General features: G+C 35.1%; 2 protein-coding genes and 1 pseudogene across 2 annotated transcripts; 2 read left to right on the top strand and 1 right to left on the bottom strand.

Moving 5' to 3' along the window:
- The first annotated feature begins 637 nt into the window (after window positions 1–637).
- On the top strand, window positions 638–1366 carry LOC148571858 (protein FAR1-RELATED SEQUENCE 5-like). Its single transcript, XM_088507330.1, has one exon. The coding sequence runs from the start codon at window positions 638–640 to the stop codon at window positions 1364–1366; it is 729 nt and encodes a 242-aa protein (XP_088363456.1).
- Window positions 1367–6871: 5505 nt separating this feature from the next.
- On the top strand, window positions 6872–16091 carry LOC107630705 (protein SEMI-ROLLED LEAF 2-like; annotated as a pseudogene).
- Window positions 16092–16677: 586 nt separating this feature from the next.
- Window positions 16678–17517, bottom strand: LOC107633391 (uncharacterized). The gene has a single exon (XM_088507331.1). It carries the CDS (start codon window positions 17515–17517, stop codon window positions 16678–16680), a length of 840 nt encoding a protein of 279 aa, XP_088363457.1.
- Window positions 17518–19128: the final 1611 nt, after the last annotated feature.

Genomic DNA, 19128 nt, shown 5'->3' on the forward strand with positions numbered 1-19128 from the left:
TGATGCTGCTAAGAAGTATGTATTTTCAGACCTTGATGTTGCCTATGCCTTTTACAATGCATTTGGGAGGGTCAATGGATTTTCAATTAGGAAGTTCAAGGTTGGGCGAAGTGAGATTGATAAGTGCATACTCTAGCAAACATTTGTGTGTTCGAGACAAGGATATCGTATTTTCAGAGGGGTCGATGAAACAAATAGGAAGAGAGCTCCAAAGCCATAGACTAGGTGTGGGTGTGTAGCACAAATGCGAGTTCACATAGATGTTGGCATGGACTGGTGGTATACAACATTATTTCAAAACGAACATAATCATGAGTTAATACCTCCAACTTTGAGCCGGATGTTGAGATTGCAACGGAGAATGACTGATGAAGAAATTTGAAGAATGAACGACATGAGAGATGCTAGAATTTCCACAACCCAAATCTATATGCATTTTGTCGAGCAATCTGGTGGTTTTGAGAACGTTAGATTTCGAAGAAAAGACATGTACAACCAAATAGAAAAGCAAAGGAAATTGATGGAAAGTGATGTGACTGAAACGTTGAAGTACCTAAAGAAGTGGAAGAAATTAGATCCAAAGTTTTACTGGAGCTAGGAGGTGGATAACAATGGTGTGTTTCGGCACCTAATCTGGATGGACGGGAAGAGCCGTGTTGACTTTGAAGTATTTGGTGATGTTATGGCCTTTGATGCAACTTACAAGAAAAATAAGTACAAGTTTCCATTGGTAGTTTTCTCAGGAGTGAACCATCACCTTCAAACAATAGTTTTTGGCAGTGCAATTGTGGCTGGTGAAGGAGAAGGAACTTACATATGGCTGTTACAGAGATTCGTGGAAGCAATGAATGGTAAACGACCAGATATTGTGATAACTGATGGTGCCAAGGCTATGAAGCTTGCAATTGAAAAGGTCTTTCCAGATGCACACCATAGGTTGTGCGGATGGCATTTGTTAAGAAATGCCACAGCCAATGTCTCCAATCCCAAGTTTACCCAACAATTCAGGAAATGCATGCTTGGCGATTATGAGATTGATGAGTTTGAGGAGATGTGGGCGTCAATGGTTAATAGTTTTGGGGTTAAGGACATGGAGTGGGTTGAGACCACTTATGGGATTAAAGATATGTGGGCTACAACACATATGAGAGGTAAGTTCTTTACCGGGTTGAGAACTACATCGAGGTGTGAGGCACTACATTCGCAAGTTGCTAGGTTTGTAAAATCTGGCTATAACATTAAGGAATTTCTCCATCACTCCCGCCGGTGGATGGGTTTGTTGCGGAATAATGAGGCTGAAGTTGACTATTACACCTCATACGGGTTTTCGATAATGCAAACACAGGTGCAAGCATTGGAGCGATAAAGAGCAACTGTTTATACAAGGGAGGTGTTCTACTTGTTTCGATCATTATTGTTGAAAGCGTCAAGTGTGATAATAGTTGATTGGCGAGAGACTTCATGTAGTGCGAACTATAATGTACGAAAATATTGTGAGTTAACACGAAAATGGATTGTGTCTTATTGGCCTGGCAACAGTGAGTTTAGGTGTTCATGTCAACGAATGGAGTCATTTGGCATTCCATGTGTTTATATCCTTCGTCTGTTTATATATCTTCAAATTACAGAATTACCTGAGTCACTGATATTGAAGCGGTGGACCATGAAAGCAAAAGAGGCACATATAAGGTTGGAGCAGCGGGGATCGTTAGTTGGAGATGGAAGTTATGAGAGTAGGATTGCTGCTATGAATGATGAGCTAGAGGGCTTGCCATTTGATGCTTGCAGAGATTTAGGTGATTTTAAGGATGTTATGGAGTGGGTTAGAAACAAAAAGTCTGAATTATTTGCCAAACATGAAAAGAATAGAGAGGAAAGTTCTAATAGTGCGGGTGAGAAATTCAAAACACGGATGGATGCTACTTCAAAAGAAGCTGGGGACAAAAAGAATAAGCGAAGGATTCGGTGCAGCAGATGTAACGATATAGGACAAAATCGACGAAATTGTCGCCGTGTAGATGACCATAATCAAATGGAAAGTGGAGATGGAGGAGGTCCCGAAGATGATGACGATTGGTCTAGTCAAACCAGTGAGGAGGGATCAATGAAATGGTGAGTATTTAACATATTACTTCTTATTAATTAAATGGTTGTCTAATTTTTATTTTTTTTTGTTCTTGTAGGATTTTGATGTGACCATCGATAATCAGAAAGGCAAATATCATTAGCTGTTATTGTCTAGCCTTGGATGAAAGATGAATATGAATTTTATTTTTTTAGTTTTAGTGTAGGAAGTTTATTGGACAATAGTAAAAGTTTTATTTATTTATTCTTAATTTATTCTTTCAATACATTTGTTTTATTTATTTGCATTTGCGGACTTAAGATGACTTCTACAAAAAAAAAATATAGTAGCATAACTATACTATATTAGCTAAATCTGGTTATACACATTATATGGTAAGTGAATCTATTTTTATGGTTAACTCCCCAAATATTAGATGTGAAAATTATATTTGCTATTACTCTTAGGATATATTTGTGTTTAATAGTTACTAATGCAAGACATCATGAAAAGATATATTGATTTATATAATTTAAAATTATTTTTGCTTTTTCACATTGTAAAAAGTATTTCAAAATTAAGGTATTATTACTTGAACAAAATATGACGCAACTGAATACAAATATTAAGAATATTCCTAATCACAATTTGGTCTAATCATCCGGGGAATACATTACAAGAATAATACATTTTAAATTATATGCTTCATACTATTTTGAATATTTATAATTTTTATATTCTTTTTATTTGTTATTAAAAAAATAATTTAAAATAATTTGTAAAATTTTTTTAGAAATTTTTATTTTGATTTAAATGTTGATTGATCTAAAAATATTCTTTTTAAAAAACACTTAACAAATTAGTAATTCTTAATTTTTGATTCTTAATTCCTGTTTGTATTTATTTAAAAAAGTTCAATGTTAATTTTTTTCTATCAAACATGACTTTTGTAAAATAGAAAAAAAGAATCAAACACCAAACTTCCATTTTTCTTTTAATTTACTAAAGGTATTAAAAAAATAAAATATACGTATCAGTATAAACTAAATAAAAGTTATCCAACAATGTAAGAGGAATTTTATTGCGAATCATATAATGGAACTATGTCAACTCAATTATGACGAAACAATAAAAGAAATCAGAGTCTAAATTTATTATTTATTAAATAAAATAAAACATTGTTTTTTACATATTAAATAAAATAAAAAATACTCAACACTTTTAGAATAAACAAATTAAAGTCTTAAAAATGACTAAACAGATATTCAAAAACTGCTAGAACACGTGACTTTTGTAGCCGTTTTTACTATAATAACTACTACAGATTGTGAGTTTTGTATATGTTGTTCAGTGAATAACTAAATGTTCTTAAATTATAGTTTATAGTAGTAGGGACGAAACAGTAAGATAGAATTGGGAAGTACATAATTGAAATTCAACGAAAAAATAATATGCTATATGAAAGATGTGTAACTAAAAAATCCTAAATATTAAGGAGAACATATAAAAGCTAAATAAAAAAAGTAATTGATCTAACAAATAGATCCCATAACAAACAACATAAATACCAAATAATCAAATCAAATGCATTCTATCCTTTCCTAATAATAAATACTATGATAATCTAATTGCCGACCAATGCTTTCCACTTAGCTGCAGAACGATGTTTGACCATGTCATTATATTCACTGTGAGTCCCATTTAAAGTTGCACATGCCGCAAGCATTTGAATTTTAGAATCAGGGGCCTACAAAACGTAAAAGTTAAATTAATTATAGTGTCAAAAGAAACGAAAAGTACACAAGGTAGAAATTTGTTAACTTATCCTAGCAGTGAGATTGGGTTGAAACATGTCCTCCATTGTCATCCACTCAAGCAACCAAACTGCGGAGTTATCACTATAAAATACAAGTCATTTAAATAATTAAGATCATTACTATTCATGATCTAGTTAACAAGCATATCACAATAAAATAGGCTCTAAACCTTGTGTTGCAATCAAGATGCCACGAGCATTATAGAGAGGCCAATTGTCGATTGGAATGCTTTTTTGTCTAATATATTAGTGCTAGAGTACGGACCAGAGAAAATGAAATCTAATAGACCGAGCTATGGCTCAAAAAAAATGAATTACAAAAACATGTTAATGGCAAATGAACTTTAAATAACATTTACAGAAAAAATTTAAAATTAAATTAAAAAATGTGTTTAAAAAATTATTTTCTATTACACATAATGCATTTATAATAGCATCATATGAATTAGTAAGCAAGAATAAGTAATATTTAAAAATATATAATTTACTATGCTATCAACAACTAAAAATACACTAAGAAGATTTAATATATCACCGTCCATCTTATGATGAATTTTTTGGAGATATCTCACTTTGGGTTTGGATATGAATCAAGTTTGTAGACTTTCCCCTCGTCAATGGATATTACCATCAAGAACCAGTGAAAAATGTCGTCAATGAGTGGAACATATATCTATGTGGACATATTCATAGACAATTAGAGTAAAAAAAAAATTCAAATAGAGAGTTAGTGAGAATAAAATACATATTTTAACGCAGAAGACTTCGGCATCCAGATTTTTTGTACTTTTCATACACATCTTGACGTAGCATATCTGGGTTAAAGGTACCAACCTAATTTTTTGTATTATAAATCGTTAGTTTCAGTGGGACTATATATTTTCTAAGGGTCGGTTATCGAAATTTCTTACCCCAAATTGTGGTGGTAGAGACCAAATTATTATTTTGTTGGACATATCTTCAAAGGCATCATCAATACGTTGTGCCATTGTTGTTTTAAGGGAAGCCAGCATTAAAATCTACATGAAAATAAACATGTTAATAACTAAAGCATATTTTTCACAAACCTAATAAAAGTTACCGTATTTACTTACATTAGAGTGTACTTCAATGAGACACTGAAATCTGCTCGACTCATCTCAATATTTTTATTTTTGAACAGAATTTTCCTGTGTAGATACAACAAAGTTGTAGTTGTATAAAAACTTACAAATACAAAAGACACAGAAATAAATATTCAACATCAATAATTAACTTATTTATATTTATATTTTATTTTTGTTAAGTAGCTAAGTGAATGTTTTTACCCTTCATATAGGTTGTGGCCAAATACATAAAGTGATATTTGACATTATTGTAGTGTCAACTGCATTTCCTTAGTTGGACGGAATTTAGACTTCAGTTCAATTGGGAGTACACAGCCAATTTTAGCTAATAGTATTCTAGGTCCATTAGATCTCTTAGGTCTGCCCCTCTTTCGTCCATAACAGAAATTTTCACTTGAGTTGTGACATTTGGGTGACGAGTTCAAGGCAGCTTTGGATGCTTTTTTTTGCCTACACGAATTTTATAAAAAAAATAATTAAAAAATTAATAACTAAAATATACGAATGCTATGAAAACAAGTAGCTAATATAAGGATATACCTTTTCATGAAGATAGGTACGAGTATAGTTGGCATTTCCTGATTGTGCTATAATTTCTTCGTCCAAGTTGATAATAGTTATCTTTTGAGATTTTTCATTTAGGAAAGTACCAATATTTTCAGGATCGCTTCCACCAAGAATGACATCAGTATTTTCTTCTACGTTTGCATAGTCTTTCTCAAGTACCTCCTTCCATTTGACCGCGTCAACTAGAACATGCCGTTGTGGCATTTGATCAGGAGCTGCTGGCCGGTCTCCAAGGTCCAATACTGCAACTTGAAGAATGGTCATCTCTCCTTTCATGTTGTTGTACAATCTCTCAAGGTCAGTTATTTTAATGTACAAATCCTGCAAAACAATATATGAATATTAAAGAAAATTTAGTTTTAATCGTGCATAACAGATACACTTAGATTGAAACACATTGCACCTTTAAAGAGGCAACTATGCCATCAACAACACTGTTGGAGTGGAGGGTTTCAACCTGACAAGATTGGTTTTTATTGATGCTTTTATCAACACACGTGGAGGTATTATTGTCAATTATCAACAGGAATGAAAATATTTTTCACGGTTAAGAGGTTCTTATGTATGCAGAGTTATGATGCTGCCCACTAAAAGCCCGCAACAGTTACACGAAGCCTATGATGCAGTCAAAGCATAGAATATACACTACAAAATTTATGTTTAATTAAGGAAGTTTTTTAGTAAAAATTTTTAAAAACCTCCAAAATACACTTTATTTATGCCAATTTATAAAATCCCCCTTAATAGTTAATTTATAAAATTTAAACTTTAACCCCCCAAAAAATCCTCTTCTACAGTTCTACTACTACGTCCTATTGACTATTGAGTTTTCAAAACTCATCGAGTATGAGAGAAGAGAAGAGAATAGTGATTGACAAAATCCTAGGTTCTCTACCGTCGGTATAGCTGTCGTTGGATTCGCCGGTCCGCCGCTGCTGCAGTTGCCGGTTTCGCCACCGTTACCGCCACCGTTACCGCCACGGTTGTCGCAGGAAGCTCATGAATCGAGCCACCTTCTCTATCAACATTTTGATTTCAAATCTGGTTGCTCTGTAGCTACAATTGCTGCTATAGTTTCCGCCATTGCCGCCGCAGATTTCGTCATCATCGTTGCTATAGTTTCTACGGTCGAAAGCTTCTGAATCGATCCATTATTTCAGATCTATTTTCTCCTTGGAGTTGCTGCTGGTATTCTTCTTCTTCTCCATATTTCACTTGTCTCTATTTCTCTGTTTCTTTGAAGTTCCAATTGAGCAACCAGCTTAGGGTAATCATTCAAATGTGTTTTTGGTGCCTAATACCATACTTGTTTCGACAATGAAGCAATTGCCATTTGGTTATTACATTAACTGGACTCGTGTACCATTGTGTAGCATCCTGCAAATTAAAATGGAATTGGAAATAGAAATGACTTGTCTGAATATGCTTGCATGATTTTACTTGTTCATTCTTGCCACAATTTCATGTTTTATTGGGGTTATTCTGCATTTTTATATTTTTGCAAATTGTTTGAGATATTATGATTGCAAGATATTATAAATTAAAAAGCTCAGATAAGATAGCACCATGCTGCTTAGTATGAAGCTTCTGCTTCTACATGGGAGCATTGTGCTCCAAATTTAGTTCTTAGTTTTATAACCATCATCTGCATCATATATAACCTATATTCAGTAAACTTAGCCAAGGATGGTTCTACCATACGCCATGTAATGGAATCCATATTCCGATACTTTGATAATGGAAACTTGTGGTCTATAAATGATGGCATTGCCTTTTCTGTTTTAAAGGATATGTTGTTTTTAATGGATGATTCTGGTATATTATTTCTCTTATTTGATCATATATAATGTCATACAATCTTTTTCTTGATTAACAAGGCATTTTTTGCGTTAATTTTTCTTCATTCTTTCTTTTGCAGGAAAAAACACTCATGTTTTGTTGTAAATGTTAATTAAGCATCTGGATCATAAAATTGTCCTCAAAGAACCCAAAATGCAGCTTGACATTGTTGAGGTGACCACTTCACTTGCTCAATATGCAAAGGTTCAACCTTCTGTATCAATAATTGGTGCTCTAAGTGATGTGATGAGACATTTGCGGAAGAGCATACAATGTTCCTTAGAAAACTAAAATCTAGCAAGTGATGTAATCGAATGGAATAAGAATTTTAGAGAAGCTGTGGATAAGTGCCTTGTACAGTTGACAATTAAGGTACCTCACATTATCCACACTTCAAATCAAATTTATTCCTTAACATTTTAAGAATAACTGATTGATAAAATGCTTTGTGTGATTATCACATTTGGTAGTTTTATCTGGTCTTTTAAACTTTATTTACATTATTGGACTTATCACAAAGGAACTAAGCTGCCATACATGAATAGGTTGGAGAACCAGGCTCTATTCTAGATGTTATGGCTGTGATGTTAGAGAATATCTCAAATATTACAGCAATATCCAGAACCACAGTCACTGTTGTATACCAGACTACTCAAATTATTGCCTCCTTACCAAATTTATCCTATCAAAATAAGGTAAGGAGTGAATATTCATAGTCTATCTATATCATGTTGGTATGCTACTTTGAGTTCTGTGAATAAATTTGATACTAAAATCATCTTTTTTGATCCTCAAGCATTCCCTGAATCATTGTTTCATCAGCTACTCCTGGCTATGGTCCATCAAGATCATGAGACACAAGCAACGGCTCACCGTGTCTTTTTGGTAGTTCTTATGCCAACCTTAGTTTCCCCTCGGGGCAGGCATGCTTGCTTCTAATAAGGCATCAGATGTTCCAAGAACACTCTCTAGAGCAGTCTCTGTCTTTTCTTCTTCAGCTGCCATGTTTGAGAAGCTAAAATCGGATAAACATTCTTCAAATGAAAATTTAAGTCAATATAATAAGGAAAATAATGCTGGAGAGACTGAACCAACTAATGGTGTTGGCGAGTTCCTAAACAAATTGAAGTCGACTAATAATCATGTGCATCATGGGAATGGGAGTGGGAGTGGGAGTCAGCTAGCTACAGTGGATGAAAATAGTACAGATGATGACAATGGGAATTTGGTGAGTCTTGCATTGATGAGTATGTGTGTTTGAATTTAGTCCTGCATTTTAAACAAACTTCAAGTATCTCGAGTATGTTAGCTGTAATCTGGTTTATAATCATGGTTACTTGGTGATCTTCTTTTCACCTGAATGCAGGAAATTGCAGCTCTCAGGTTAAGTAGTCTTCAGATAAATCAATTGCTATCATCAATTTGGGTTCAGTCTATCTCTCCTATAAATTTGCCTGAAAATTATAAAGCCATTGCTCATACATACAGCTTGGTGTTGCTTTTTTCTAGAGCTAAGGTACTAACTGGACTCAGTTATATGATTGTAATATATAAGAGGTTTAAGGTTGTCTACATTATTATTGGCACTGTCATATTTTCTTCTATTCTCTCTTTTTAATGAGTAAGACTTCCTTTTCCTTTAAAATAACTTTGCAAATTTATTGCCTTCGCAGAATTCTTTTCAGGAAGCCCTAGTTTGGAGTTTTCAACTTGCTTTTTCTTTGTGGAAAATTTCTCTTAAAGAAGGTGAGTTTTCAGTCACACCTAATAGGTTATTTGGTATTTCTTAGAAAACTTGAGTTCTTAGTGGATAGCAAAATTATCTTTGAGATGTAGTGTTTCTTAAGCAGGTCTTTTCATGGTATTAATATTCTTGATAACTATTTTGTTAGAAACCGGATACATATGCCTCAGGAGTGGGTTTGAAAATTATGCCAAGAATGAATAAGTTCCTAGTTTTTATTGCAGGGTCATTGCCACCATCTCGACGGAGATCACTCTTTGCTTTAGCACTTTCGATGATTTTGTTTTCTTCAAAAGCCTACAAAATCAAATCTCTTGTTCCGAGTGCCAAGGAAACACATACAAAGAAATAGGTGAGATCTTCTTTTTACTGTTATGATAATTGAAAGAAACTTGTAATAGCAAACTGATCTTCTAACTCTCTCAAGATAAAAAAGTATTATTTTGCCTTAATGATTTCATTTTATGTATCCAGATTGATCCCTTCCTTCATTTAGTTGATGATCATAAGCTCCAAGCTTTCAGCACTGCATGTGATGGTTCGACCATTTACTATGGATCGAAAGAAGATGATTACAGGGCCTCAAATTTGCTTCCAGAGTTAATGACTCTTACATAGAAAACACAGGAATTCTTTGTTTCTGAAATCATCCAGAACCTGGAAGTGTTGGAAGACGTAACACTTTTACTTCTTGTGTTTAGATGCTCTTTAAAATTGAGTTGTTAAACTTATATTGAATCATCTTGATGCTTAACTTTACTAAAAGCAACGGATATCTGAGGACAAATATTTGAGACTTTTATGTAATTACATGATATTGAAATATTAAAGTTGTTGTTTTATTTTACTTTTTAAAGAAAAATAAAAATAGTTATGTAGAATAATACCATATGCAATTATATTTGGAATTATTGACATTGAGAATTTTTTTTATATATAGAGTTATGTCTTATATTGAGAAATTGTGTTATAAAAGATTTAGTTTTTAAATTTTGATATTAAAAAATAAATTTCTAATTTGAGAGTATGTAAATGAGATGAATGAATGATTTGAAATTAAAAATAAATAAATAATTAAATAATTTGTGGAGGTTTTAAACTGCCACAAAAGTGATTTAAAATTGCCACAAAAGTCCAATATAAAACCTCCACTAAACACATACAAAACCTCCACTAAATAGATTGTGGAGGTTTTTAAAAACTCCCCACGAAAGATCTCGTGGCACTTCAAATTTTGGGGGTTTTAGAAACCCCACAAATCATTTGGTTGGGGTTATAAACCTTCACAAATAAAAAAAAACTGCCACAAATAAACAAAAATCTTGTAGTGACATGGCAGTTACAACAAGTCCATTATCTTTTATTTCAGATTATTCTCAACGTTCACGTAAGTGGGTAAAAGAATCAAAAATTAAAATGAAATTATATATAAACAATTATTCGCATTACGTTGTTATTAATTTATTCAAAAAGTAATTAAAAATTGAAGTTGTTTAATATAAAATAAAATATTACAAATATATAATTAAATAATTATTCTATTTAATATAAGAAAACTTTTAAATATAACAATACAACGATATTTCAATAATTTTTAACTATTAATTTTAATTATATATATTATATATTTTTTTATGATTAGGATCAACAGTTAAAAAATTACTGAAATACCCAGGTACCGGTTCACTTGCAAATTTTCCTTTAATATATAATTAAGAGTACTTCTTTTTTCTATGGACAAAAATATATGTACAACATTGCATTTTATTCACTTATTATAATTTACTAAGATAAAATTAGGTAATTAACTTCTTTGAACATTAGTTGTTTATTTTACATGCAATATAGATATAAATAAATATAATATTTGTTTCGTAGATGCAATTATGTAAAAAAAAATTGTTGTCATATTATTTGATTAACCAAAGAAAAGAAAATGTTACTTTAAGAGAAACTAATAAATTATATTTATTAATTCTTTTAATACAACATAATAAATTTTAAATGTTCTTTTGAATAATATAAATTAATTAAAGTAATATAATTATTCTAAATACACTATTATTTTAAATATAGTAAAGTAACATATTTCAATAAAAAAATTGTTAAAAATAATATCTATATTTTTTATATGCATTTTTTCATTAAATTTATTTTTCTCTTGCAAGACCAATTATAATATCATCAACATATGATAAAAGTAAACATAAATATTTGGCTTTATTTTCTATTTGATTCGAATTTGGTCAGTAATAAAATACGACATATATACATATATATACATATATAGATTGTGATCATACACTATAGATTAATAAACATAACCTACCTTACCATACATATGATTATATACATGAGATTACTTAAAATATTTAAAATATATATCATGTAAAAAACAGTTTTGACAAAACAAATGTATTATGTGGAAAATAATTAATACTAATTCTTCTATTTTTGTTCGGCAAATAATTTATGAATGGAACCAAAAATGGTGTTATGTAAGGTTATTGTAACATGGCGTGTTATCCCGAAATGTGGATCTGCCAAGAACAGGCTCTGAAAAACGCAACTTGTGTTTTATTCATGAATAAAAATGAAACCAATGCATGGATAGGACGTGTATCTGCTGTTGGGAATAATACACCATTCTCCCTTGAGAAAATATTTTTCACAGAGAAATAAAATAGACACAATCACAACATAAGAATTTAACGTGGAAAACCCCAATTACTGGAGAGAAAAACTACGACCGTTGTCAAATGACAACCAGAGAATATCACTATGTGAAAATTGTTACAACACATAGACTTCTTTCTCTCTAACACCGGCACCCCAGTACACCCACACTCTCAAAGTAAATATTTAACTACGCCTCACAACACTCTCTAATCAAAGAGAATAGAAGAAAAGAAAAGTCAGATACAAGCTTTAAGTGTTTCCGACTGGTGCAAAAAATATGGAGAACTTAGCCTCATATTTATAGCCTAGGCCACCCACTCCATTTTCTATCCTAAGCAATGTGGGACTAATTCAACCAAATCCTAACATCTGCTGCACACTGAAAAACGCAAGTTACGTTTTATTCATGAACAGAAATGAAACCAATGCATGGATAGTACGTGTCTTGGTCAACCTGCAAGCTGCACTCCACAATCGCAACTTGCGATTGTCAGTGACCCTTGCTGCATGTTCGATGCGTGTTCGTTGAATGGGTTTGGAGAGGGCTTTAAAAATGCAAAGTTCCAAACGCAGATGGAGAGGAGGGAGAGTGTAACGAAGAGAGTTGAAGCTATGGTGGAAGAGCATAGCAGTGTCGCCTGTGGGAGGAAGAAGAAGAAATAATAGGCTGGGTTTAAGTTTATGAAAAAAAAAAAATGGTTCGTGATTTTACGTTACCTGAAGAACACATTATTGAGTATTTGGATCATCCTCAATGGGTAATATTTTTTCTTTTAATTTTATGATAAATAAATATATTTATTTTTAATTTATTTTTTTATTTAAACAGTGTTATTGTTATTATTACTGTTAGTTAGTAACATTATTATTATTATTATTATTATTATTATTATTATTATTATTATTATTATTATTATTACTACTGGTAGTTGCATTATTTATTATTATTATTATTATTATTATTATTATTATTATTAATAACCGTAGTGTAGAAGTAGAAGTAGAATTATTATTATTATTATTATTATTATTATTATTATTATTATTATTATTATTATTAGTAGTAGTAGTAGTAATAGTAGTAGTAGTAATAATTATAATAATAGTAGTTATTATTATGATGATGATTATTATTATTGTTATCAATATAGTAGTAGTAGTAATAATCGGATTATTATTATTATTATTATTATTATTAATAGTAGTAGTAGTAATAATAATGATAGTTATTATTATTATGATGATTATTATTGTTGTTGTTATCAATATAGTAGTAGTAGCAGTAGTAATAACCGTATTATTATTATTATTATTATTATTATTATTATTATTATTATTATTATTATTATTATTATTGTTGTTGTTGTTGTTGTTGTTGTTGTTGTTGTTGTTGTTGTTGTTGTTGTTGTTGTTGTTGTTGTTGCGTATTTTTATTATTATTATTATTATTATTATTATTGTTGTTGTTGTTGTTGTTGTTGTTGTTGTTGTTGTTGTTGTTGTTGTTGTAGGATTAATATTATTGTGTTAGTTGTTGTTAATTTCAATGAATATTATCTTTTTTTTTTTTTTTTGCAGGCAATCAGAAATTTGTTGCCTAGAAAACTTGATCCGCCGAATACCTTTAATGAGAGAGCTGCAGAGGCACTAGCATTAACTGGGTTTCAACACGTTTCGCGAATTGGTGAAATGAGAGGTCATTCTGCACTCTTAAGTGCCTTGGTGGAACGATGGAGGCCAGAAACCCACACGTCCCACCTTCCAGTGGGTGAAGTGACGGTGACGCTGGAAGACGTGATACATATACTTGGCCTCCAGGTTAACGGAGAACCCGTCAAGGGTAGATTGGATAGCAGTTACCAGTTTTTGGTGGATAACTGCGTCGCTTGTTTTGGTCGGCAACTGGGTCCGAACGATCACGTGTTGGGCAAGGTAAATCTCCATTGGGTTCGGCAGTGCAGAGACAGTGAACCGTGTGACACGCAGGAGTCTATTGAGTGGTACGTCAGGGCTCACATTTTCTGCGTGCTTGGTACAGTGGTGTTTCCAGATAAGTCCACCGCGTCTTTGAACTCGAAGTTTTTGCCTCTACTTCGGGATTTTTATCAGATCTCACGATACAGTTGGGGGACAGCTAGTCTGGCACATCTATACAGATCGTTGTGTCGTGCATCGCGGTACAACTGTAAAGAGATGGATGGGCCACTGATTTTACTTTTTGTTTGGGCGTGGGAGCGTATGCCGTTCATGGCCCCTATACCGCGCAATCAGCTTCTCGATATTGGTGTTCCACTTGCGCGACGGTATTGTACTTTACTGTTATTAATATTAATATTATTATTATTATTATTATTATTATTATTATTATTATTATTATTATTATTATTATTATTATAATTGTTGTTGTTGTAGTAGTTGTTGTTGTTGTTGAGGTCATCCTACTTGTGCTTAGGTGGAGTCATTGGCGCCGGCATACAAGATATACACGGAGGTCTACAGCGCAGTTTAGGTGAGGACTCGATGACATGGGAGTCAACGATGTAAGTTTTAACCATTTAGGTTAGCGTCTTTGTTAAGAAAAATAATGTTACGAATAGGTCTCGTGGTTACTAGTGTGCAGTTTACATGGCAGCCGTATATCGAAGTGGATGTTTCGGTCGACCTCGGCCTAAATTTGTTTATGTGCTCCACGAAGTCGCCGTTAGTGTCGTTCGAATGTATAGAATGGCACCCAACAGATCGAGTTCGTCGACAATTCGGGTTGCAGCAGCTTCCACGAGACCGGCATTTTAGATCGGTAGTGCTCATTGCAGGCGTTTGAGCGGTGCCCGGCATCATGACTGGAGAGACTGGACTAAGGAATGGCTTGACATGTGGCGTTCTGGCTGCTATGATACACTACAGGTAGGGGAGGAGATTGTCGACTTCCATCCCCTCCCATTGTACTATGACTGGTACACACAGCAATACGGGGGTCACCTACGACTGTCAGATAGAGTTGCAGGTGAAGAGGCTGACGCGAATGCATAGCAAGAAGGTCCACCACAAGCAGCTGGACCTCAGCATCAGGAACCGGCCTATGATCAAGGGTTTCAGGTATCGTTAAGGTTTATTGGTGTTAATATTACCATTGTTAATTATAAGCTTGAGTAAAGTATCGTTTTTGTCCTCAACGTTTGGGGTAAGTCCTATTTGTGTCCCTAACGTTTAAATCGTTCTATTTGTATCCCTAACGTTTATAAAATTGATTCAACGTTATCCTACTATCAATTATACTAACAAATCAGATTATATTTTTCAATTATTCTCACTTGGATGTATTCATTCTCAATTAGGCCTCACTTGGATGTGTTCAATTTTAATATTATACCAACTATTTGTGTTTAGATTTAATTTTGTCCCTAGAAAAGTGAATTATGTAAATGTATAGGAATTAGTTTCAACTTTTGATGAGCTATTTTTCAGAGTGGATCATTGATTTTATGCCAGACATTTGTATTCTAACTTCAAGAAGAGATTTTTAAAACTCAAACTAAAGCGTTCATGATGTGTAATTGACGGTAGGATAACATTGAATCACTTTTACAAACGTTAGGGATACAAATAGGACGATTTAAACGTTAGGGACACAAATAGAATTTACCCCAAATGTTGGGGACAAAAACGATACTTTACTCTTATAAGCTTTAATGTTACCGTTATTGATTAGCGTCATTCATTTACAATTAGGTGCCGCCACATGAGCCTCAGTTCCAAGCGCCTACATATGAGCCCCAGTTCCAGGCGCCTGCATATGAGCACCAGTTCCAGGCGCCGGCATATGACCCCCAGTTCATGATGCCAGGGTATGAGCAGCATTATCAGGTGTCGGCATATGAGCAGCACGTTCAGGAACCACAACAACATCAGGCAGCTGAGCCCTACATACCACAGTTGCTCATTCCAGCAGATGGTCAGCTAAGTCCATTTGTTGGGCTTGATTCGATAAGCTTCTCTCGACTCATGAGAGAGACATCTCAGCTATTTCCTGCGCGAGAGCAGCAAGGGCCTGTTGGTAGTGAGCCGTCTGTTGGTCGTCGGGCCACGTCAGGTCATGCTAGTGACTTCAGTATGGATCGATCGCCAGGTCATGTAGGTCCTACTCGTCTGTCCGCACCACCACGCACTACGTTGTTCGACTTGAATGAATGCCCACAGCCGGAAAAGGGATTTCTGGGAGATGCCCTCCAGCACGAGTCTCATTTTGGTGGATATAGTGCTCGGGGGCATGAGTAGATCCAGTGCCTACGACACTGGCAGTGCCAGCATGCCAGATGTTGGTGTTGGTGACTCCAGTAGTACTCAGGGTCGTCCGTATAATTTACGGACATAGATTGCGCCTCCGGATAAATACACCACATCTCAGTACGCGAAGAAGGCGCCCAGGAAGTAGGTTGATGCAGTTTAGTTCAGTCCGTTTGAGTTTATGTTTTTATTCAGTGATGTAGATCGTATAGTATGTTTAGATGTCTCTGTTAGTCACCTTCTTTATTACTATGTGTTTAGATGTTTGTATTAGTAATCGTCTCAATTACTATGTGTTTAGATGTTTCTATTTATAATCGTCTCTGTTACTATGTTTAAATGTTTAGATGTTTTTATTTAGTGATGGAGATCGTATAGTATGTTTAGATGTTTCTATTTGTAATCGTCTCTATTACTATCTATATTCGTAGTTATTATTCGTTATTTACTACATACATAAATAAAACGCACAAAGACATAAAAAAGCTTACATAAAAAGTTACATATAAAGGTCCATAAAAAGTTACATAAAAAGTTACATATAAAGGTCCATAAAAACTTACATAAAAAGTCTTAATCACGATTGATCCCCGGCAGAGCTTGGACCTGCGCGCTGCGGACATCGACTCTGGCTATGTCCCTCCCGTCCACATATAGTACACCGGCGAGGACGACGCATGTCCCGCGAATCCATCTCATTCAAGTAGCGGGTTGACTTGGGTCTTCCTTTCGTCGCGCGCCTCAATGTCCAATTCGCGATCACCTTCGCTCCTTCATACGGAGCCCACGTAGATGGGTCACCCATCAGGACAAACTCGCCTCTGTAGACCTTGCAAATTTCGGACATCTTGTACACGTCATGCACATATATTTGCCAATCAAGACGCTGGTTGGCGCAACATGCAAGGACGTGGCGACATGGGAGTCGCTCGACCTGGAAATGGCCACAATCGCAGTGTCGTTGAGCGAGATTAACGGTGTGAATGGAACCATCTTGCATTTCGCGAACCTCAAACATCTCGTTGCGCCTATCGAACCTATTGACCACAATGTTGCCTGCATGTCGAAAACTTTCTTCGACTCTTTTGGTGGCAAATTCTGAATATGTGAATCCGTTGCGGACACGCTCATGAGCCTCGGCGCTCTTCCGAGTGTACAATTCGTTCAGCCGATAGAAAGTAGACCTAACAATGGCAGTCACAGGAAGGTTGCGTGCACCCTTCAGGACAGAATTTATGCACTCTACCAAGTTTGTCGTCATATGTCCCCAACGATGACCCCCGTCGAATGCCAACACCCATCTCTGAATACTGATCTCATCACACCACTGCGTATACGCCTCACCCCGCTCTCTCAGCCTTTGGTAGTTTTTGTTGTACTCTTGCTCCGTCCTAGAATATCCTGTTGGAGAAACCATTTAATCATAAGCAAGTTCCACGAAATTAATACGAACAAAACCGTAACAACAAAATCAAATACCTATGTTAACCACGAGTTTATGCAAATACGGAGCCTTGAACCTCCTTAAGAAGTTGGAACCGATGTGCCTGATGCAGTACATGTGTCACGCTCTTGGCGGTGACCATGCACTATTGCTGCGAGCTATTGCTGCGTCGATGGAGTTATGGCGGTCAGAAATAATGCCGACGCCATCGATGGTAACAACATATCTCCGCAGGTTGCTTAGGAAAAACTCCCACGCGTCTGCCGTCTCACCCTCGACTATTGCAAACGCAATAGGCACAATGTTTTGGTTCCCATCCTGTGCAACAGCAACTAGAAGTGCACCTTTATATTTTCCGTACAGGTATGTGTCATCAACCTGCACCAGTGGCTTGTAGTGTCGGAATGCTACTATACACGGATAGAAGCTCCAAAAAATGCGATGAAGAACTCTTACACCTTGAACCTCCTCACTCTCACAGTAAACAGGGAGCGTCTTTATTTGAACACGAGACCTTGGCATCTTTGCAGTCATTGCTTTCAACCAAACTGGCAGAGTCTGGTAAGAAACCTTCCAACCATCAAAAACTTTTGCGACAGATTTCTACTTTTCCAACCAAGTCTTGCGGTAACTGATAGTGTAGTTGAACCTTGACTGAACTTCTGCAATAATATACTTCACCTTTATCGACGGATCTGCTTCGACCAACGGCCTAATGGCATCTGCAATTGTGTTTGAGTCCAACTTGGCATGATCTTGCGAGATCGTTCCCATGATGCACGTGTGTTTGCCATTGTATCTCCTGATCTCCCAACAAGCTTTCTTTCGAATCAAGCTAGCTCGGATAAGCCAATCGCACCCGGCACCATAACCCTTGCATTTCGCATAGAATGTTTGCGGTTCAAACTCATACACAGTGTAATCAACTCCTCTAGAGATAGTGTAGCTTTTGATTGCAGATATCACTGACTCTCTAGAGCCAAATTCCATTCCGACATTGAATTCACCATCTTCGGCCGCAACGTTGCCTTCACCTACAACAAGCGCACCACCATCAGTCAGACAAGGCAAATAAAATGGACACTAGTGGTAACGTGAATTAATAACCATAATATAACATACCCATATTCGCATACTCAGGAAATTCTGGGGGCATGCATGGCTTCGAGATCCAGAGTCCGCATAAAAGATGGAACACCAAACGGCTGCTGGCTTATAACAGCATGCGCTTCATTTGGCATCGCCGGATTGCCTGCCAGATCTCCGTCATCGTTTTTGTCATCGACTTCATAGTTGGCTTCAAACTCCTCTTCACTGTTGTCGTTATCTTCTTCCCAGCCTATATCCCCAAACTCGTTAACGTGGCCTCCTCGTCAAACTCGTCTACCCCCGTATGCTGTTCAAACTCAACGTACAGTTCTATTAGCGGCACCTGAAATCGGGTTTGTTGATAAATACAGAACATCTGTTGCATGCTTGCATCATCAGTGATGCCCATTTTTTTGAAACTGTATCAGCCCACCAAATACTTGTACAGGACTCCTGTACAAAATATTGCTCACCCTTTTCGAAATGTGACTTGTT

Source organism: Arachis ipaensis, chromosome B3 (genome assembly GCF_059453495.1).
Source record: "Arachis ipaensis isolate K30076 ecotype BB chromosome B3, ASM5945349v1, whole genome shotgun sequence".
Classification (NCBI taxonomy): Eukaryota; Viridiplantae; Streptophyta; class Magnoliopsida; order Fabales; family Fabaceae; genus Arachis; species Arachis ipaensis.

Coding starts and splice junctions, on each gene's coding strand:
- LOC148571858 (XM_088507330.1), top strand. CDS start 638: ATGGACGGGAAGAGCCGTGTTGACTTTGAAGTATTTGGTGATGTTATG.
- LOC107633391 (XM_088507331.1), bottom strand. CDS start 17,517: ATGGTTTCTCCAACAGGATATTCTAGGACGGAGCAAGAGTACAACAAA.